The sequence below is a fragment of the Phaseolus vulgaris genome, chromosome 2 (assembly GCF_000499845.2).
Source record: "Phaseolus vulgaris cultivar G19833 chromosome 2, P. vulgaris v2.0, whole genome shotgun sequence".
In the NCBI taxonomy this organism is placed as follows: domain Eukaryota; kingdom Viridiplantae; phylum Streptophyta; class Magnoliopsida; order Fabales; family Fabaceae; genus Phaseolus; species Phaseolus vulgaris.
The window spans coordinates 43954416-43977133 of NC_023758.2; the positions used below are offsets into that span (position 1 = coordinate 43954416).

A 22718-nucleotide genomic window follows, 5' to 3' on the forward strand; every position below is an offset into this window, starting at 1 on the left:
TATTATATATATTTTTTTCATTGTTCCAGTTTTGTCTTTAATTAACTACCCTCTCCCCAACCACATTTGTTATTAAAATGAATATGTATATGGAATTTACATATATGAAATATAGATTTAAGGAAATTGGAAAATATCCCTTCCACAGAATAGAAATGGTCCTGTAAGAAGCGTTTATGCTCCGTTTAAAATTGTCTCATTGTGAAAGATGAATTAATTTATAGTAAATCTGATGTATATCTGCATGGAAAGCAACTAGGCACTTATGACGCATCACCATCTCTTTGCTTTTCTTATAAGTCCAAAAGCTACTTCACAAACGTGTAAAAAAGACCCAATACAACCCTAGTTTACACTCGTGGCTCAATTTGCAAGAACTAAAGTAGCCACACCCTCTCTCTTTTTCCACCAGGAATTATGACCCAACACTGCCTTTCTCCTGGTTTTTCATCAACTTTCCAACTAATTCAAATCAAGTTAAATATGTTTTTTTTTCATATATATATATATATATATATATATAACACATAATTGTTTTTTTTTTTTAATTCAAACTTTACACTATTAAGATGTTTTTAAGTATAAAAATGATTAGAATCAATTTTTATGTATAGGAAATTGATTGAATTAACTAACAATTTTTTTTAAAAAACTTAACAATAATTTCACATATAAAATAACTTATTCCAATCATTTTTATATTAAAATAACTTGATAGTCTATAGTCTTAATAAAATCAATTTAGTTTACCTAAAATGAATGAAAGTTCAAATAATAAATTTGCTTCGTAATCGATGAAATACTTGTCTTAATTATTGTGGAAAAATCAGGTCTAGAGTTACTCATATTTTTTGTAAAAGGGATGTGTGTACTCATAAGTTGGCTAATTTAGGATTTATTCATAGATAATCATTTCATTGGTATAATAGGTTTCCATCTAGTCTATTCTTAGAACTTTTTATGAATAAATATAGTATATCTATGTATCGTTTTTGTTAACATATGAGCTTTAGTTTAGTCCTTTTTATTTTTTATTTTTTTAATGATTTTTTTCATGTGATGACAGATGATTGTTGTTATTTGAGGTGTCAACCTAGTTGAGATATCAAGTTGCATAGTGATACTTAATATAAATTTTTTTATAAAAAATAATAACAAATTTGGTTAAATAAATAATTTGACAATTCAACATGTAATTTAATTATTATGTCCGGTGGTAATGTGAAAACACTTTATGAATGTTTAAAGAGGGATTTTTCTCAGCATGTCACAAATTTTTGTTAGAGAATCTAACTTACCATCTTTAATGATACTTTTTTTTAATTATATTTAAAGACCAATTTAACATTACATTATTTTTAAGGATAAATTTAAAATTAAATTATAATTATTTTTAACTATAATGTTCAAATTTTTTTATCAATAAAAATAAATAAATTAAAAACGACACTTCAAAAATATTCAAAACCTTATACATATATAAACACCTACCTAATTTACTATACTGTTGAAGTGTGGATGTATTACACCTTGAGTTACTATTTCACAACTTTTGTTCTTTCCAAAAAACTTGGTACTGATTTATACAATCAAGAATTAAAATGGTAGTTAACAGAATAATGTTTCTAATACTTACTTGTTCAAAATAATATAAAAAGATAAAATAAAATATATTTTACAAGTTGAATTGTTAAGTTTTTTTTTTTTTCAAATTTTGACTGATGTTAGACTAAAAAATTCTTCCAGTTGACACAGACAATTAATCTAAGTTAAAGTTGTACCGAAATTTCTCCATTCAATATTAGAAAAAAAAAATTTAATGTCAAAATCCCTGTAAATATAAATAAAAAAATAATGTCAAATTAACGACGTCTTTAACATCAGTTAAGTTGACAAGTCCTAATATGATATTACTAGTGGATGTTTTAATCAAAGCAAAATCAACAACACATGACTAAGACAAAGAGAGAAACTATGAAAATGAAATATATAGATTTGGGACCAAAAAAAAGTATTAATTTTTTTTAATTTTTTTTAAGTAAAATTTAAAATGATTTAATTTTAGTTAATCAATTTATTTAAAGATTAAATATTTTAAACTTTCTATAAAAGTAAATTATTCTCTAAATATTTTTCATTCAACCAAATTATTGTCAAATTTATATATGCAAGACCAAGATTAAGGAAATACAAATTTAACACGTGTAATAACTTGGTGGTCTTGTGTTATGGTTCAAGAAGCATACTAACAATATTAGTCACCCAATTAAAAAGTAATATTGTTTAAGTGGACAGATTTGTAAGTTAGTGCAAGAATTAGGTCAATATATATATATATATATATATATATATATATATATAATTAAGAGAAAAAAAATATCATTAAAAAATAAATAAAATAAATTAGATTATTTAAGAGACGATCGAACCTTATATAAAAAAAATGTTTTAACCATATGGCTTTATATTCACTTTCACAGCAATTAACTGATGTGGAGTTGTAAACAGTAGAACTTTCAGTTATGTTCCTTCTGTATTTATAATTAAAATATCTATTTGAGATATATTTTAAAGAGTTATATTCGACGAAAATGTTTTTAAGGATTTTTTTAATCAAAACATTTTCTGAAATTTAATAGTTATCATATATTTTATTTTCTTAACTGGTTACCCCTTTTAATTGTTTTTCATCTGATTTTTAAATTGAACTTTGATTTTTTTTTTTTAAATGATCGAATAGCTTTATATAACCTTACCGTCATTATCATAAATTTTAAAAAAAAAATTATCCGCGAAGTAAAAAATAAATAAAAATTTATCCATCCATAAAGAAAAGTCTATTTGTTATAAAGTTAAAGTTGTCCAATGATTGTGATCAGTAACATAAACAAGATAAAATCACAGAATTAAAAATCATAAACTCAAAATAGTCCCAGGTGAATGTGAAATGGTAGTCATGATTGAGTTTGGGTACATGAAGTAACTACTCTTTTTTATTATTACTGTCTTCTTCCTAAATAGGAGTTTGGGTACATGAGTGGTTGTAATAACTTTTTTTATTATTTGTCTTCTTCTAAATGATTTCATATATATGTATATGCTCTTTTGTCCACACTTTTTTAAAATTGAGTGATTGATATTTTGGAATTTTTTTCTTTTGTTCAATTGTCGGTATAGTTTTTTATTATTTTTAAATTTGTTTTTGTATATTTTTTTTTATTTTGATTGGTGTCTTAGTCTTTTGATTTGTATGTATTTGATCAAGAAATTTTGAAATTCTAGATTTTTTGTTCTTTTATAAGGTTATGATGAGGTGTTAGGTTGTTTCCGTAGTATCTTTATTTCGATTTGTTAATTTGTATTTTAGTTGTTCAATTAGGATATTTGTGGTAAACTTTTGGAAAAGTATTGTATGTTAAGTTTTGTATAAAGGTGTTTGACCACCTCTAAAATGGTTCATATTTATTTTTTTTAAAGAAATATGTTGTTTTGTTTTGTAGAAACATTTCCTAAATTTTATTCATGGATGTTTTATGTTTAGAAAATATGGATCCACAATTATTTTTTTAATAGTTTCTATTAATTACTTTATTTTTCTTACTATAATTTCTTGCAATGGTTTACTACAAAAAAATTATTAAATAAAAATTAATTTTAAAAACTTAAATAATTAATTACTATATTGATTAAATTAGAGACTATTTTATAAACTAAATTTATTTTACCATATAAAGTAGTTTCTATTATTAATAAAAAATTATAAAATAATTTCTAAATTTATATATAATAGCGAACTACCAAAGATTAAGTTACTAATATTTTAAATTATAAAATTAGTCTAATTAATTTAGAATATAAATTACTTAGTAATTAAATTATTATATGTAATTTAGATATAAATTTAGATATTATTTTATACATTTTTATTAATAATAAAAACTATTTTATATACTAATAATTTTTTATTTTTAGAATAATATTTAATTTAATTAATATAGTAACTATTTTTTCTATTTATTTAATAATTTGTTTGTAATGGATGTTGATATATTTCATAATTGGAAAGAGATGAATTCTATGTTGTTTAAATAAGAGTAATGCATTAATACCTATAAACACCATTGAAAACATGTATCACCTCATTTAGGATCGTGAATGTTAATGTATATATATATTTTTTTTAAATAAGAGTTTTTCAAGATAATATTTAGTTTACAATATTCAAACTTACATTTTTCAAAAAGCTACACCGTATCAGAAAAAGAACCCAATACGTTATCCAATCTATAAATTGTTTGTGTTGCAACACACATACTAGCCATTGCTGGGACTGCACCTTTTTATACCCTCTCTATTGATCTGTTAGAAAAACCTGTGAACAATTCGCCTTTAAGAAAGTTGAGAAAGAAAAATGTGAAAAAAAGTGTAAATTATGATTTGATTTAGGTAAGAAAGTGAAAAGAAAAAAAGAGTATAAAGAGTGAGTCCAAACTTACTTCATTCTTGTCAAGAAAATTCAGAGAAAGTGAGTACAGTATAGCTTTTGTTTTACGTTCGTGCCCTTGGGAGAGACAAGAAGAAATTGACACTGAAGAATTACATGGGGTTAAACTTGATCCACTTTCATCCAATTCTAACCCATGTTAATCTATAACCTTACCAGTTTAAGAGTGATACCATTTATTTTATTTCATCAAATAGTATTATGAAGAAGTGAGTGAAAAACAAGAAAATGTGACACTAAATAGATTTTTGCTGATACTACAAGGTGTAACGGTACACAGTGCACTACGAAATAAATGCATGAAGTTGTGCAGCGAAATAGTAGAGAGAAAGGTGGTCCCAGACGAGTAAAGAAGCTTATGATATTCACCACACACGTCCCATAATAGAAAGACTAAAGCCAATCTGTGTGCTTCTCACTACTTTGGAGCAATATCTCAATTGCCCATAAAAGGCCAAGCTTCTGCACAAACATCTGTGTCATCAACTGTGAAGCATTTTCATTCTCACCACTTCCGTTTCGGAACCTAAATTAGGTCACAGATCATATCAAAAATCACCATGAAAGGAAACAAGCCTTATCTAGTTGTGATCCTCATACAAGCCATCTACGCTGCTATGTTTCTGCTCTCAAAAGCAGCATTTGACCATGGCATGAACAACTTCATCTTTGTCTTCTATAGACAGACCGCAGCCACCATATTCCTCATCCCTTTTGCTTTCTTCTTTGAATGGTATGCACAACACTACTTACATGACCATATATGTATCTAACCAGCCAAGTTCAATCTCTTTTTCTCAATTTAATGATGCGATTTTTTATTTTGAAACCAGGAAAACTGCACCCCCTTTGTCATTCGTGGCCTTCTGCAAGATCTTTTTTCTTTCTTTCCTGGGGTATCTCCAAATATTCAATATTTCAATTCATCACATATGAAATTGATGCTATAATGATTAGATCCTATCAAAGTTGAAGAGTACTGATACATATATAAAGCTAGCTAGGTTTAAGCTTTACGTTATTATATATTCAATTGAAATATGATTCACGTGATGTTATTGCTTGATTTTTTTTGGACATAAATTTCAGGATCACTGCCAGCTTGGACATATATGGTATTGCCCTTATTTACACTTCTGCTACTTTGGCTGCTTCTATCACAAACTGTCTCCCAGCCATCACCTTCTTCTTAGCGTTACTGTTCAGGTAGAATATTTATTACTCAAGGAGTTATAGTTGCTTTCGCTGATTATGGTAATGTTTTCAGTAGGATCTAGCTCATCATATATTACTATTTATTTTGTATTTCATTCACTTCAACTAAAGTTAGTTTTCCCACCAAGCTCAACCTTAAATTTGACTTTAAGTCTCTCAGAAAACCGCACTTTATCAAAATGGGTGAGCTTTTTATTGTCAAAATCCTAAGAAACCTGATAATATCCGATCACAAGTGGAGATTTTGCTGGTGATATAAGATTCACGGGTTCTTTATGATCAACACACTTGAAGCACCTAAAAACAACAGTCATTGTTTGTTTAAATCTTTCTTCTTATCACATATCAGTTAGTATAATTACATTTTTCCTTTCTTGTCCTTCTTCTTAGCTACAATTTCTAAGCATTCCTAAGTGTAGATATGTCAAAACAAGCGTGAGATATAGGACTGGATGGTGATTAAAATAGTATGGGCGCTCGTGAAAAAGAAAAGTTTAGCCAAAACGTGGAGAGAACACTTGTACTCCCTCTGATTAAAAATATCTTGGTTGTCTACTAAAAAGAAATCCACAGCAAAATGCATTATTATGTGCCCACTTCTCAGGAATAATAAAGGGAAGGAAACAGCTAGGGGTTATGAGTTATACATGTCGGATGACGAAAGCTTCAAGGACAAATTGTACTGCATTTTTCATTGAATGCATAGATAGGCCCTTTTTTCTTTTTTGTTTATGAACAAGAAGTTTGCTAGTCTTATTTCTACAAGAAAAACCTATGTTGTGCTTGGTAATTCATAATTAACAACATTTAATAGGAGATAAATGGGTAATATAAGTTGTTTTTATAATATTGAGTTAGATTTAAAGTTATTTTTAATATATTATCAGAATTATTTTAAATTTATTTTAATCGATAATTTATTGGATTTATAAGATCACAGTGTTATATTGACTTAAAATTCTCCTTCATAATAAACTAACTCATTTATTATTTATTTATTTTATTTCTTACATCCTTTTCATTTTTATCTTGGTATGTACCAAAAACAAAATTAATACAACTGTTAATTGCTCTGACAAGTTCTTAGGCGTTTCCAACTAGGAAAGTGAAATGCACTCAGCTTTTGGAATGTCTTGTTCATGTAAGTGGGTAACTTTCAGATTGGACCTGTTAGTTGCAGCAACAAGGTCCATTTGTGCTCAGGTTTTGTAGCCACAATCCTTCAATGCATAGCTGTCCAATTATGTGCCTTTTTGTTCTCGAGGGAAACGACACTTTCACAAAAGAAAAGACCATGTTATACATGAACACGTGCTTTTATATACATATCTAGTCCATGCAATACAGAGTATATATATCATAAAGTGGCTGAGGGTGAACCATGGAAAAATGGTTCAATTTCACTAAGCATCTCTCACATAAGAGTTTGGTTTGTTTCAGGATAGAAGTTTTGAAAGTAAACAGTGCCCCTGGTGTTGCTAAGTTGGTTGGAGTAGTGGCATGCTTAACTGGAGCAGCAATCCTTGCTTTCTATAAAGGTCCTCATTTGGAACTTTTAAGCCATTTTAACCTTTTAGGGTACCATAAAAGCCAAGAACACCTGGGTCATGCTGCATCTCCTTCATGGATAAAGGGCTGCTTCCTCATGCTCCTCTCCAGCACCTTTTGGGGAATGTGGCTTGTGCTACAGGTAATTTTTCTTCCCTCACCTTGTTAACAATTCATATCCTCAATTAATAGTCTTCTTATCAATATTCTTGTTGGTAATTTGAGCAGACTTTTGTCATAAAAGGCTACCCTTCAAAGCTGCTCTTCACAACTCTTCAGTGTTTCTTAAGCTCCATTCAGTCTTTGGGCATTGCCTTGGCAGTAGAAAGAGACATTGAGCAATGGAAATTGGGGTGGAATGTCAGACTCCTTGCTGTTGTGTACTGTGTAATCCTCTAATCTTCACATAATTAAATTGATGACATGTTATTATTTCTATGTAATATTAGCAAATTTAGTAAAATCTCTCTATAAATATAATTATTTAGTATATACTAAGGCATGTTTAGTTTGTTGTTTCTGAACTGAAGACTAATTTTGGAATTAATTTATTGTGGTAGGGAATTATGGTGACTGGTGTAACATATTACTTACAAGCATGGGTTATAGAGAAGAAAGGACCTGTGTTTCTGGCCATGGCAACACCACTGGCACTCATAATGACCATCATCTCCTCCTCATTTATCTTGGGCGAGATAATAACTTTGGGAAGGTTATATATTCATCATCAATCACCACCCTCATCCCAACTTTTACTACCTTTTTATATTTCTCTTTTCTTTTCCCATGTGTTTCACACATTTACTAAAATCATAGTTTCACACTCCAATACATGCTCAAAATAACGAAGAATCAAAGAAAGGGAAAATATCTAACCACTGACTATTAGAGGTTAATTAGGTGTTTAATTTTGTTTCTTTTTAATTGCATTTAGGTATTAATTAATTAAGTGTGTGGTTGGTGTTGATGTTTGAACAGCCTTTTAGGTAGCATCGTTTTGGTTATTGGACTGTACTGCGTGCTGTGGGGAAAGAGTAGAGAGCAAATGCCAAAAGCTTCCCCAGATTTGGAGGAGGCATCGAGTTAGAGTTTATGACAGGTGTATACAGTTACAGGAGCAGTAACAGTTTCTTCAATATCCTTTCTCTCCCATGCCTGTTATGAGAATCATAAAACAAGTATTGAGTAAAGGATGTGAGAAAGAGTATTTTACCGTATATAATATTTGAATAGTAAATTATATGGTAGTGTTAACTTGTGAGAAAAATGTATGGTTGTAAAGGCATATATTACCTGTATATAGTAAGGTATGAAATTTTTATTTCACTTCTATTAGACCACCTTGTTTCTATCCTTTTAAATATAATTAAATATTTTTTTTATAAAAAATGAAAAACACAATTAATAAAATATATTTTTTTATCAGTAATAAGAATATATATACACAAGAACCACTTCAGACGTGATTCAACCCTTAATTCAACTCTTATACAAAAATATATGAACAACCTGACTGCATAACATCTTTGAAACATTTAAGAAACAAGCCGTTCCCGACAAAACCTGACAATTAGTAAAATATAATAGATACATATTTATTTTTCAATATAATTAATGTCAAATATAAAAAAAATTACAATTATATAAATTTCAAATCAGAATATTAAATAATAATGAATAAAAATTAAATAATTATAAAAAAACATATAATAAAATTAGTGTTCCAAATATAAGTTCAAAAATAAAAAATAAATTTTATTAAGTAACCTAATAAATTATAAATATTTCAAAAATTTAAACTAGAGATATATTATAAAGTGGACTTTAAGCATAACTCAATCCCATAAAACTGGCTCATGGGGTGAGGTTTGCACCCATCTCCAACACACCCCTCACACCGAGACTGCCAACTCGTGCGTGGGACTATATATTATGTGTGGTCCGATAGCGGCCCGATAGCGGGTGACACGATAAGCTCAACACAAACACTCGCTAGGATAGACTCGAAATGACTCTGATACCATATTACAAAGTGAACTTTAAACCTAACTCAACATAAAACCGGCTCATGGGGTGAGGTAACAAAGATATGTATAACAACCTAACTAACATTAGGACGACGATACACATAAACTAGAGATATGTATAACAACCTAACTAACATTAGGAACACAATACATATGTATGTATTTATTTTTCAAATCTTTATATTCAATTTAAACATTTAAATGCTATCTATATACTATATATTACTAAAAAATAATTAAATAAAAATTAATTTTAGAAATAAAATAATTAATTGACTAAATTAATATTATTTTAGACATTAAACAAAATATTGGTATCTAAATTAACTTTTATTATTGATAAATCATTTTTAAATTGATATCTAATTAGTTATCAAAATTTTAACTATCGATTATTTGAATTTTAAAGTTGGTTTTCATAGTTAATTAGTTACCGATTTAGAAACTGTTTATTATTAATAGAAACTAATAATTTTTTTAATCTCTAAAATAATATTTAATTTAATTAATATAACAACTAATTATTATTTTTTTAAAAATTTAGTTTTTTCTCTTAGTGTAGAAATTTTATGTTTCTGTTTATACTCATGAAGCTCTTCAACCTGAGGTGCACTCTAAGCACCTAATCCTCCACTTCCTGAAACTTCAGATACGTCTTTAAGAATCTACAAGACAAAAGTGCATTATAATATACTTTGTTGTTGCTGTTCTTTTATATGGACATCTTTTGTACTCTTTCATATTGGTATAATAAAAATAATTTTCTTACTTTAAGTTCTGTCATGGCTTATTCCTTCCTCTTTCTTCTTTCTTTTTGATTTTTTATTCCATGCCATCATCTTTAAGGATTTTCTCAACCCTTGCTTCTTGATCTCTTTGAACAATCCAAGGTCACCAGATTTTTAGAGTCCTTCCATGCATATGGCTTTGAGTGTCAAGAATAAATTTCATTTTGTACATAAATCAATTTCAAAGTCTTGATGTTAATTTTGACTTAGCTTCATATTGAACTTGTATTCTTAATTTTGTTTCCTAAGAACTTGTATGAGACAATCCCTGTATGGAAGATTCATTGAAATACTTATATTTGACCATTTCTTCATCAAATATATGTTTGACTGAAAATAGAGTTAATCAATTCATATCTAACTTTAGAATACCAAACTTGACTCCTATTCACAATCTATTGATGTATAAACACTACACAAGAGTTAGTTCTCTTGTTTTTTATAAATTCTACGCTTCAACTAATGCATTATTTGTTGATGTCAATTGAGAAATTTATGATAATTAAACCATCTATTATAAGTTTATGATAATTGTTTATAATAATTATAGACAATTGTTTGGAAACTCTATAATCTCATAGAAATCCAACAATCAACACACTGTTTATCTAATGGGTTACTTGGTTTGTTTATCTTTCAGTAGATTTTGGTATCAAAATAGAACCAATTTTTCTTTTTGTAATAATCAAATTACAATACATATTGTTTTACTCAACCTTATCTAATCAACATTTAATTAAATTGTGATCTCATCAAGAAAAAGTTGTTCAAACTCATGTTAGTGAAATATAGTGATACATCACTAAAAAAAAATCATTTAATTTAATAGTAATTAATTTAGAAAAAAAATATTAGTCACTATATTCACTAATTTAGATACTATTCTATAAATTAAAAATTATTGGTATTGAAATAATTTTTATTATTAATAAAATTTATAAAATAGTTTCTAGATTAGTATCAAAACATTACTTGCTGATAAAACAAAAGTATCAAAACATTACACTACAAGAAAATCATTAAATATAAATTAGTTTTAGAGGTCAAAATAATTAGTTACTATATTGACTATATTACAGACCACTCTATATAAACTAAAAAAATTATTGGTATCTAACCATTTGCTACAAAATTTTAGTTACTAACTACTTTATATTATAAATTAGTCTTTAATAGTCTTTTAAAGACTAATTTAGAAAAATAGTAGTGACTAAAACTTTGGTAACTAATTTAGAAACCATTTTATAATTTTTTATTAATAATAGAAACTACATTAGATACCAATAATTTTATTAGTCTCTTAAATAGTATCTAATTTAGTCAATATAACGACTAATTATTTTTTATATTTAAATTTGTTTTGCTATATATTGAATGATTCTAATGTAGTGTTAGCTACCAAAGTTTTAGCTACTCACTATTTTATATTCTAAATTAGTTTATAATTTTAAATTAAATATTGATTTAGAATATAAAGTAGTTAATAACTAAACATTGATAGTTAATAATAAATATCAATTTAAAAACTATTTTATAAATTTTTATTAATGATAAAAACTATTTTAAATACAAATATATTTTTTTAGTTTATGAAATAAATAATAAATAATTATTTTTTCTCTACAAAATTAGTTTATATTAAATTATTTTCTTATAGTGAAAAGATTTTTTATTTTTTTATAATTATATTTTGTTGCACCTTTATTTTTTTTTCTATTTACCTATATATATTTATATTGGTTCCATTATATCACTTTGATATATTAATTATGTGATATACAAAAGTGATCAGGCTAGTAAAAATATTATAAATAACAAAGATTTATATATATTAAGAATAAATGTAAAATTTCAAAAAAGAACTCTTATAGTTTATTTTTTTTTATGTATATGGGTATGAAGGTGGGTGGTAATCATCGGAGAGTGAGGTTTTGGGATAATGTAATTGCTAAGATTCGATAAAGATTGAACAGATGGAAAGGAAAGTTCTTATCTATGGCTAACGGAGTTTGTTTGTTGAGGCAAGTTATCTCTCCTAATCCCCTTTTTTATATGTCTTTTTTCAAGATGTCAACGTTTGTGGTCCTGTCTATTAAGAAAATACAAAGGAATTTTAGGAAGGATGGTAAGAAAATTGATTGGGTGGCGTGGGAGAACGTGTGCATTCCCAAAAAGGAAGGCAGTTTGGAAATAAAGAGGAAGGAGGTTTGGAAATAAAGGATATAAGGCTTTTTAATGATGTGCTTTTAGGAAAATTCATTTGGCATTTACCGTCAATAGAGGGTGGATTGTGGAAGGAGACCATTTAGTTTAAATATGGCGACTGGAGAGAATTACGAGGGATTACTAGTAACTCTAAGGATTTTGCCTAGTGGAAGGACCTGAAGAAAGTTTGGGCGTCGGAGGAGTGGGGGGTAGATTTGAGCATAATGTTGCATGGAGGCTTGGTCATGGGAAGCGTATTAAGTTTTGGGAAGACAAGTGGATCAATAGTGAGGCTTTAAATGTAAGATTCTCAAGACTTTACTCTATTACTAAGGATAAAAGTGTAGTTGCGTCTCAAGTTGGGGTTTGGGTCAATAACAAGTGGTCTTGGAAGGCGAAATGGAGGCGTGCCCTATTTGTGTGGGAAATGGATGAGGAATCTCACCTCTTGTCTTTATTGGAGGACAAAGTTTTGTCAATAGGGTCTATGGATCATTGGGTTTGGAAGTCGGATGAAGATTTTTGTTACACAGTTAGTTCGGCTTATAGATGTTTAAGGATGTTTGACGATGGCACATATGGACCTTTTATGAGGTGTTTTGGAGCCTTAAGGCGTTACCATCATCAATGACTACTGCTTTGAGAGTTTTGGTTGATAGGTTACCAACACGTGTGAACTTGGAGAAAAGAAGGATTGCGTTGGAAAGCAATTTGTGTGTCTTATGTGAGGAAGAGGAGGAATCTGGAAGTCATGTTTTTTTCAAATGTAAAGTAGCATGGAAGGTGTGGTGTATGTGCAGTAAGTGGGTTGGGGAGGTTATAGTATACCATTGGGACGTTAGGTCCCACTTCGTGCAATTTTATCTAGTATGGGCTTCACAGAGGATAAATAGTTATTGAGGGTGTGTGTGGATTGCCGTGGTTGGGGAAATTTGGAAATAGAGGAACCTTGTCATCTTTGAGAATGATAGAGTGGACTATTCTAAGATTTTTACTTTGGCCCAACTCAAGGTGTGGTCATGGGTCACGAGTAAAGTAAAGGGCGTTTCGTTTACTTATGCCCAATGGTATATGGATCCTAAGACTTGTTTGAAGACAATTAAAAAGTAAGGGCGCAATTGGGTGGTTTCTATGGGAGGAAAATCCTAAAGGTACGGTAAGTATGTGTGCTTTCTTTTTGTTTTGCTTCTTAACTTGTATTTGTCGTCTTACGTTCTTGGTTTGGGTGCTACTAACGTTGGTCTTAAACCAACAAGGGGTTTGCTGTTTATTGCAGGTTTTGGAGATGGATCCCGAGGTAATGAAGGAAATAAGTTTTGTTCTTTACATTCTATTGTTTTGGTTTTTCTTTGACTTCATTTGGGTGTAAGGAATTTATAGGTTTTGTGTTAGGTGTGTTTGTGGTTATGTTGGATTGCTTGTATATGTTTTTGAGACTGGTAGTTTTTGTTCCTTTGCGTAATATTATGGCTATTATTAGGATTAGAACTTAAAAGGTGTTGCGTTGGAGTAGTTTCTTTGTTTTTTGGTTTACTAATGTATGGGAGCCTTGAGTATCTTATATAAGGGTTGGAACACCCTTGAAATATTCCATTTTATTTTATTTATTCATTGTTGAGAGAAAAAAAAGTTTATTTTTTTATTTAATAGTTTTCTCTTTATTATGTATTTTTTAATTTATTTTTATTATTTTTTAAAGTCTCGATTTGATTATAGTTTTATTAAAAAATAGTTAATATACTATATTTTTTATTAAAATGATATTAGTAATGTTGACGTGAGGATGTGGCACAATAACTAAAAAACATAGTAAATGATAGTGAAATTTAGACATCAATATGGCAAAGGCTACCGAGGAGGAGAACTTTATTGATGAGTGCACTTTAGTTTAAATTTTTACAGTTAACAATTAACCATCACAATTTGACCTCAGATTCAATTCACTCTTATTCAAGATTAGTGCATAGTGCTACTCATTCTAATATCCAAGTCACAATATTTTACCTATCCTTCATTACTTAATTTGTATATTTATTAAGTTTATCATATATGATGTATAGAGTAATATACTAAACCCCTAGATTTATAAACCAAAAATTACAAGTTTGTTCAGCTTGATACATGTAACATTCCCACTTGCAGTTCATAACAAAATTACAATTTACATTGTTGGACTTGACCTACCAATACAGATAAGAAATGATAGAATAGAAAAAAAAAAGTGAATTGACAAGAACAAAAATTGGTTCTGCAAGCTATATATGAAAAAAAAAAAGAACACAAGGAAAATGTAGTTGGAAAATCTCACACAATGATTAAAGAACAATCTGGAACTCTGCAATGTTTCTAATTGTTGATGATTCTCATTCAGATTTCAGGTTTCAGTGATTGACAGTGCCACCATCAGCAACCTTTGTTACCTTCTCCACAGACTTCGCATCACTTGGAACAACTTCAATTACTTTCTCCTCAGGAAGAGCTACGGCTGTGCCTATGCTCTCTTTAAACGGAGTCTCGCGTGTTTCAGCTTCTGAAGCCTTCTTCTCTGATTTCCCACTTGGCTTTTCTGCTTGCGGTGGTTCAATAAGCTCCACTTTGTGTTTGATGGGTTCATTGCTTTGTGGTTTCTCTGAAGATGTCTCTTTAGTCTTCACATGTTCTCCCTTCACTAGCTCGCTGCTTTGATTCTTTTTCTCCGAAGCTTTCCCGGCTTCTGGTTCTGGTTTCACTGTTTCCTTAGCAGGTTCATTTATATGAGTTTTCTCAGAATGTTTCTCAGCTTGTTGTGACTCTGGTTTCACTGTTTCCTTGGCTGGTACACTTATACCAGTTCGCTCTGAAGGTTTCTCAGCTTGTGATTCTAGTTTCACTGTTTCCTTGGCTGGTTGACTTATACCAGTTCGTTCTGAAGGTTTCTCAGCTTGTGATTCTAGTTTCACTGTTTCCTTGGCTGGTTCACTTATACCAGTTCTTTCTGAAGGTTTCTCGGTTTGTGATCCTAGTTTCATTGTCTCCTTTGCTGATTCACTTATACCAGAACGCTCTGAAGGTTTCTCAGCTTGTGATCCTAGTTTCACTGTCTCCTTTGCTGATTCACTTATACTAGTTCCCTTTGAAGGTTGCTCCGCTTCTGATTCTAATTTCACTGTTTTCTTGGGTGGTTCACTTATACTAGTTACCTCTGAAGGTTTCTCCGCTTCTGATTTTAGTTTCACTGTTTCCTTGGCCGGTACACTTATAATAGTTACCTCTGAAGGTTTCTCAGCTTGTGATTCTAGTTTCACTGTTTCCTTGGCTGGCTCACTTATAATAGTTACCTCCGAAGGTTTCTCAGCTTCTGATTCTAGTTTCACTGTTTTCTTGGTTGGTTCACTTATACCAGTTACCCCTGAAGGTTTCTCAGCTTCTGATTCTAGTTTTCCTGTTTCCTTAGCTGGTTCACTTATAATAGTTACCTCTGAAGGTTTCTCAGATTTTGCCTCTAGTTTCTCTGTCTCCTTATCTGCTTCATTGTTAAGAATTCCTTCAGAAGGTTTCTCAGTTTGTGATGTTTCTTTCTTCACAGTCTCAAAATTTTGTTTTGAGGATTCATTGCTTTTACTTTCCTCGGACAGCTTCTCCTCTGGTTTTAGAGATTCTGGGTTAACTGTTGGCTCGTTGCTTTTAGGATCCTCAGCAGGTTTCTTGCCGTCTAACACTTCTTTCACAGTCTCCTCCACTGTGGTTTTCTCATTTTCTGTGGAAACCTTAGAATTTTCATTCTGCAACACACACAAAGTTATAAACCAGAAAAGATAAGAAAGTGGTAAGGAATAGAAGTAGTCTCTTTAGAATGGTGATAACGATCAAGTAGGAACTGATGCAGAAATTTTTTATATTCCTTCTTTTCTTCAGCTTTTTTTATTTTTTGCAAATCAAAACATAAGTTAGGAACTTGCTTGATAGAAAGATTATAAAACAAAATTTATTTATGATGTTAAATTTGAAGTAATAAATTCAAAAGTTCTTACTGAATTTTTGTCTAAGATTGGTAATAGTTTCTTTTAGTAATGCATTATAGTAATTGGTTCTGATAATTATGCTTGAATTCAGGAAGTTGTGTTGGGTAACTGAAATGATAATGGGGCAGAGCCGAAGGATATATGAAGATGTGCTTCAAAATTTTACCTTTATTTATTGAAACAGTATGTATTCAAAATTTGAACAATGCATTAATTAAATTTACTAACAATAATAATACATAAACAAAGCATGGTTCAGAGCATGAATAATTTTATTTCATTTCGCATCAACACTTCAACCAAGTTTCACGTGATCATTTTTAACCGATATAAAACAAAAATACTCAAAACAAATTAAAGAGAGAGGAATGTCACATTTACAGAAAACAAAATACATATTTTAGTTTTCTCTAAGTTTGTGACAGTGAATGCCACAAATCTATTTTTATATTTTGTGTGTGAAAATTTTGGTGCAGAAACTTTTCATAGTTTAGTGTCACACTTTGTTTGGTTCTAGATTCTGTAAACTGCAAATGAAAAAAACCAAGGCCAGGGCATGATTACTTTAGGGAAGAAAGTGAAAGAAAAGATAAAAAAAAAAAGTTAAGTGTATGAAGTAATATATATTATTTTTAATAAAATATATACAAAAATAAGATATTTTGATGATAAAATTTAGATACTTTTAGTAGTATTATAATATGTGTTATTCTTCAATCAAATTTAAAATGTTCTCTCGATAGTTTGCTTAATAAACATGTATTAAAAAAACATACATATTATTGAAACGAAACTCAATTTTGTTTTCAAAACAGTAAAAACAACACCTTGATCTGCTGTAATCAAGTTTTGTCATATATAAATCACATTTGCTCTCATTTTCTTTCCATTTTGAAAACAACACTCAAAATATGCTCATTTTTTTTTAATTTTTTTTTCTCCCCAGTCATTATCTAACCAAATGAAGGAAGAAAAAATGATTTTATTGGCTTTTCATCCTCTCTGATTCCAATTTCAAGTCTATCAAACAAATTCTAATATCTTGTTTGAGCTTAAAGAGAATGGAAAGAAGATCTGGGAAAAAAATGAAAACCAAAAAAAAAAATTTCTTCCAATCCGTTTGATAACAAACAGAAATCAAGTAGTAAGAAAGAACTTATATATAACATGATTTATAGTGTCAATATTTCAATAATATTTAAATGATAAAATTAATAAATATTTTATAAAGGTTTATTATTTTAAAAATATTTCACATTCCACACTTTACTTTTCATCCTTTTTTTTCTCTTCCTAAAAAATCAACTTACTTTCATTCCAACTTTTTTCTTTTCCAAGACAAAAACATAGTATTGGCCATTGGGCCTTGATTAAATAAATCCCCAACGAGTTTGGGAATTTCAAGACATCAAATTTAGGGCGCAAAACACGCTAAAATTGGCTTAGGAAAACCCTTATTTTTAATGTGGTACAAAACAAAAACAACTTAAAGATCCATGGTTTACATCAAGCATTATTTGTACGACATCCACACCGTCAATCATGCACATATATATATGAACATGATAACATTTCTAGGTCCATTTGTTTGTCCAGGCTCCACTTCTGTAACAGTCAAACTTTTGACTTCTATTATTTTGTTCTTCTCCAAAAAAGGGAAGACAGATAAATTCATTATAAGATTTCAAAATTAAAAAAAAAAAGTTTTGTATTTTATTACTTGTTTTATTCTTAATTATAAAAACATCACTTTATTTATTGTTTCGAAAATTATAAAAAAAATAGTAGTAAAATATTTGTTTTATTTCTTATATATAACGAATAAGAAACAAAGTAAAATCGGATAGCATTAACAAATACAAAACATATTTTCTCAATCCTGATTTTTATTATAGCAATCAAATACCCTCATAATGTGTACTTCAAAACCCTGTCCTAGCATTTTGTTTGCAATCATTGATGTTTTTGACACACTGATTAATTACAGTAATGAAAACATGAGAAGGATGATGGCGGTAAACGTGATCATTGGATCCAAACACGTTTCTTTGTCATGTATTCGAAGAATAATTAATTTTTAAAAGTTTACTCTTAATACGCGTACTTAAATTAATTTTAATCTTTACAGTCCCAACTAAAACACGTATTAATTAATTTAAAATTCAGTGCGATGATTTTTTATTCAGGATTTGTTATGTTATTATTTTTTTTTCACACAAATATTAAAGTGTTGGAATTCAACTTGGAAAGTTTGTTGAAAGAATAAGAAGTGGAGTAGGTGATGAAAAAAAAATTAGAAAGGTTAATATATAAAAATGGTTAGGAAGATAGTTTTAAATGTTTGTAGATGCGCATGATTGGGGTAGCTACCAACCAGCTACCCCTAAAAAAAAATTCCATTAAACCGGAACAACGGTGATTTTGTTGGGTAAAGGTGAAAAGTGGACCAAGAATGAGTACGATAAAGTTGCAGTGAATGAGTTAAAGGTGTAAGTAAGTGACCATTTTCTTTTTTTTTCTTCTGACGGAACGGAATGACATAGCAAAATCTGATTACCCAGCAACCCAGAAAAGGAGAAAACAGCCAAAACCAATTATTCTACCACACTCTCCATTAAATCAATTTTTTTAAATAAAGTTTCAGACGCAGTCAATGCAAATATTTCATGGAATCATTTTTGGGGAAATTTGACCAGGACTTTGTTTTACGCATAAAATAATCGGAAATTCATAAAAGAGATTAAAAAGTTGGTTTGAGAAAAAATTATTTGCAACAGAGAAGAAAAATGAAAGGAAAGGAGAGAGTTGAGAGGTGCGTACCTCCTTGAACAACAAGCTGAGAGAGCGTCGTTTGTTTGCTTGGTCTTCGTCGACGATTTCGTTGACATTAAGGTTGTCTTGGGTAGCAGGTTTGGTTTGGAGAGGGTCCTTGGTTGGTTGTTGAGGTTCAGGTTGAGGTTGAGGTGCTTTGGGGTTCCCGTGGGAATCGTCCTTGGAAACCTTGGGCTTGGTCGCACATCCTCCCATTGAAAGTTTTTGTGGATTCCGTAGGTTTGTGTTTTGGAGTCCGAGAAGAAAGAATGGGAAAAGGAAGAGGAGAGGAAGGTGCGGGGAAATCAATGGCAGTGAGAGAGAAAGAAAAGAGAAGAGAAGAGCATGCGGTGGCTCAAAAAGCTTAAGCAATTTAAAACCATAGTTTGTAGTAGTTTCCCTTCTCTCTCTGTTCCTCTCTTCTCTTATGTTCTCCTCTGACCCCACAGACCAACCACGCACCCAGTCACAAAACCCCCAAATATAATAATAATCATACTTTTATTAATATTAACTCAAAATAAAAGATAAATAAATTCACAATTTTAATTAGTTTTAAATTTAAATTCAAAATCACTTTCTATCTCTTCTTGCTTTTCTTTTCTTTTCAGTTAAATAAAAATATTCTTCGCTATATTTTTTCTTTCATCCAAATACATAATATTAGTGAGAAAAGAGAAACTGTATTAAACACAGTGGCTTAAACATGAATACATTTATAGAATAATTTTTAATTATTTAAATATAAATGTCAGATAATCATTAAATTGTTAATATTACGAGACGGTACTTTGAACTTTTTAATAGCAAACTATTATTTTAGTGAAATTTCACAGTAGTTGTAAAATATTAAGAAATTCCGACAAAGAGAGGTAAGACAAAAGAACAGTTTTTTATTTAAATATATTTTAAATTATTAATTTTATAAATTTATCTATTTTAATTTTTAATTTTAATATTTAAAAATTGTAAAAAAAAATGCTTTCAAGTTATAGACAATGATTCAAATCGTGCTATATTGTTATTAAATACAAAAGGCAAAAATAATTAAAAACAACATTTGCAAATAATAATAAAACAAATCGTATCACAAATAATAATAATAATAGCTAGTAATATTAAGAAGTTAGTTGAATGTATTGTCAGCCTATAAATATCACTTTACATTAATTGATTCACTATTGAAAAAAATATATATATATATATATATAATTTTAAGATAGATTTTTGACGAGTTTCTATACCATAATTTTTATAAAAAATAAAAAGAATTAAAAGAAAATAAGTTTGTATACAAAGTAATGTATAAAGAAAAATTGGTATAATTTTTATATTTTATTATGATGTTGGGGGTGTAGAGCAAGATTTGTATATATTTTGTAGATATTGAAATGGTGAATCTAGTTGGTGGGAGTTGGAGTGACAGCCATGAAGTGGAGCCTTTGGTATATTTTGTATATATTGTATTCATTAGTTGGTGTCACGTTTTGGTATTTGCTTCCCATAACTTCAAATGCACACATTTTTTTTAGTATACAATTCCTTTAAACATCATTTCAAATTGATAAATATCATGTTTATATGTATTCAATTCTTAATTATTATAATGATATTGGTCACATATGAGTGTTTAATCTTACTTCTTATAATGTGAACTATATGATTGAAAATATGATTACTTTGTGATGAGACATACGTTCAACATCTTAGACAATTGAAAATTTCACAACTTAATTACTTTTATTAAACGCGTTTTAGTTTTGTTAATTCATATTAGTTTCAAATTTTAGAGATTCGGCAAAATATAATTTCCAATAATATTAAAAGATTCATTAACAAATAACATGCATACAAACTTCTAAAAGAAAGTTAATATTAATTTTATTTTTAATTTTTTAATTGTTTCCTTATAAAAAAATAAATTATTATTTTCTATCTTACATTTTTAAAATCAACATTTATAACTTTAAATATATTAATGAATACATTATTGTTGATGTATTGTATTATAATGTTAATATAAATTCATAATATATTAATTTTGATAGTAATAATATTAATGTGTGAAGGGAAGTTAATGAGGTGCTAAAGTTTATGAACTCTGAATTGTTGTTGTTACAGAAAAAGAAAAAACTTTAATAATTGAAGGTTAACAATAAGTATTTGGTTCTATTACCTTATAAGACTTGTTTCCGTCTTTTTCTTATTTAGTTGGAGTTATGATCAAATCTTTTCAAACTGTCTCTTCTAATTTGGATTTTTCCTTATTTATTATAAGAAGTTGGGTTGTCAAATCATTTCATGCTTTTTATTTTATAAATTTTCTATCAAAACAGAATCTTAATCAAATTTATAAAGAAACTCATTTTACATTTTCTTCCATTCATAGCATAACAATTAAACTTTCAACCATTTTTTAACATAGCCTTATTAGTGATTTTACAAGTAATAATTATCTTTTCATCAACCCCAATTAACAAATTAATAAATACTAAAAACAAACAAATCACTATCTCGTACAAAATCAAAATCAACACGAATCTGATTTATATTTCTTTTTTTGTCTGACTTAATTTTTCTGTTGAATTGCAGTTGCTTGACCCGTTCAAGCCGTCTCTTATATTGTTGAATTTTCTTTTCTATAACCAAAAAAAAAAAAATAGACGGCATAAAAAAATATACGCACGAATCGAGTATAGTGCTATTCTTATAATAAGTGGTCATCATTTGGTTAAGTTTTGTTTCAATTTAATTAAGTTGGATTGAGTTTTAGCTTCTTTCACTGAGTAAATTCAAAAAAAGTTATTAAAAAAATTAATACAAATATTTTAATATTTCTTTAATAATTATAAGATAACGAGATTACTTATAATCCACATATAAAAAATAATATTAGTGTTGTTGAAAATTTCACATCGAGAGATGAGAATAAATATGGTACCAGAGTCATTTAAAGTTTATACTAACGAGTGTTTGTTGGATCTATCGTGTCACCATCAAGGCGTTATCGGATCACCCATAATATGTTATCTCAAGCACGAGCTGGCTGTTATGCTCGGCGTGAGGGGTGTGTTGGAGATCTCACATCGACTAGAGATAAGAATATTTCATTGTATATAAGTGACTGCAAACCTCATCTCATAAGTCAGTTTTATGGGTTGAGTTAGACTTAAAGTCCACTTTGTAATAAGGATGTTTCTAAGTTTAATTTCTACATAATTTAAAAAATATATAAAGAAAAACTAATAAAATCACATTATTATAAAAAGAATTAGTCATTTCACGACAAATATATAAAAAGAAAAGACTTGAAAATGATATTTAAATATTTATTCAAAAGGAGAATAGAATCATTTCCATAATAAAAATATGATGTAATCATCCTTATAATATATGTTAAAAATAGTAAAATATTTATAAAAAAAATGTCATTATTTTATATAAACTATAATACACATTGGAAAATTTAGGGGAGAAAGACCCTACTCACTTATGTCCTTTTTTATCTTTGCCTGTTCACAAAATTATAACAAATATTTTTTCGTGACTAAGTCTCCAAACTCTATACAAATCATACATAAATGCTTACAAAGGTAAAGCAAGCTATAACTAAAGCATC

The 22718-nt window shown here is 28.8% G+C and overlaps 2 protein-coding genes across 3 annotated transcripts; one reads left to right on the forward strand and one right to left on the reverse strand.

Moving 5' to 3' along the window:
- The first annotated feature begins 4885 nt into the window (after positions 1-4885).
- LOC137812449 (WAT1-related protein At5g64700) lies at positions 4886-8599 on the forward strand. 2 transcript variants are annotated; one of them, XM_068614425.1, is made up of 7 exons: positions 4886-5237; positions 5338-5400; positions 5594-5710; positions 7160-7409; positions 7496-7654; positions 7828-7979; positions 8246-8599. In XM_068614425.1, exons 1-7 carry the CDS (start codon positions 5065-5067, stop codon positions 8352-8354), a joined length of 1023 nt encoding a protein of 340 aa, XP_068470526.1. In that variant the 5' UTR covers positions 4886-5064; the 3' UTR covers positions 8355-8599. The 2 variants fall into 2 exon arrangements, with proteins under 2 accessions (XP_068470526.1, XP_068470525.1); XM_068614424.1 differs by having other exon boundaries at positions 4933-5237; positions 7828-8321.
- Positions 8600-14405: 5806 nt separating this feature from the next.
- Positions 14406-19563, reverse strand: LOC137812451 (uncharacterized). The gene is made up of 2 exons (XM_068614426.1): positions 19109-19563; positions 14406-16048 (listed from the first exon to the last, which is right to left on the reverse strand). The coding sequence occupies exons 1-2, from the start codon at positions 19313-19315 to the stop codon at positions 14669-14671; spliced, it is 1587 nt and encodes a 528-aa protein (XP_068470527.1). The 5' UTR covers positions 19316-19563; the 3' UTR covers positions 14406-14668.
- Between the last annotated feature and the right edge of the window lie 3155 nt (positions 19564-22718).

Coding starts and splice junctions, on each gene's coding strand:
- LOC137812449 (XM_068614424.1), top strand. CDS start 5,065: ATGAAAGGAAACAAGCCTTATCTAGTTGTGATCCTCATACAAGCCATC. Junction 7,410..7,495: donor GAATGTGGCTTGTGCTACAG/GTAATTTTTCTT, acceptor TAATTTGAGCAG/ACTTTTGTCATAAAAGGCTA. Junction 7,655..7,827: donor TCCTTGCTGTTGTGTACTGT/GTAATCCTCTAA, acceptor TTATTGTGGTAG/GGAATTATGGTGACTGGTGT.
- LOC137812451 (XM_068614426.1), bottom strand. CDS start 19,315: ATGGGAGGATGTGCGACCAAGCCCAAGGTTTCCAAGGACGATTCCCAC. Junction 16,049..19,108: donor TCAGCTTGTTGTTCAAGGAG/GTACGCACCTCT, acceptor TGTGTGTTGCAG/AATGAAAATTCTAAGGTTTC.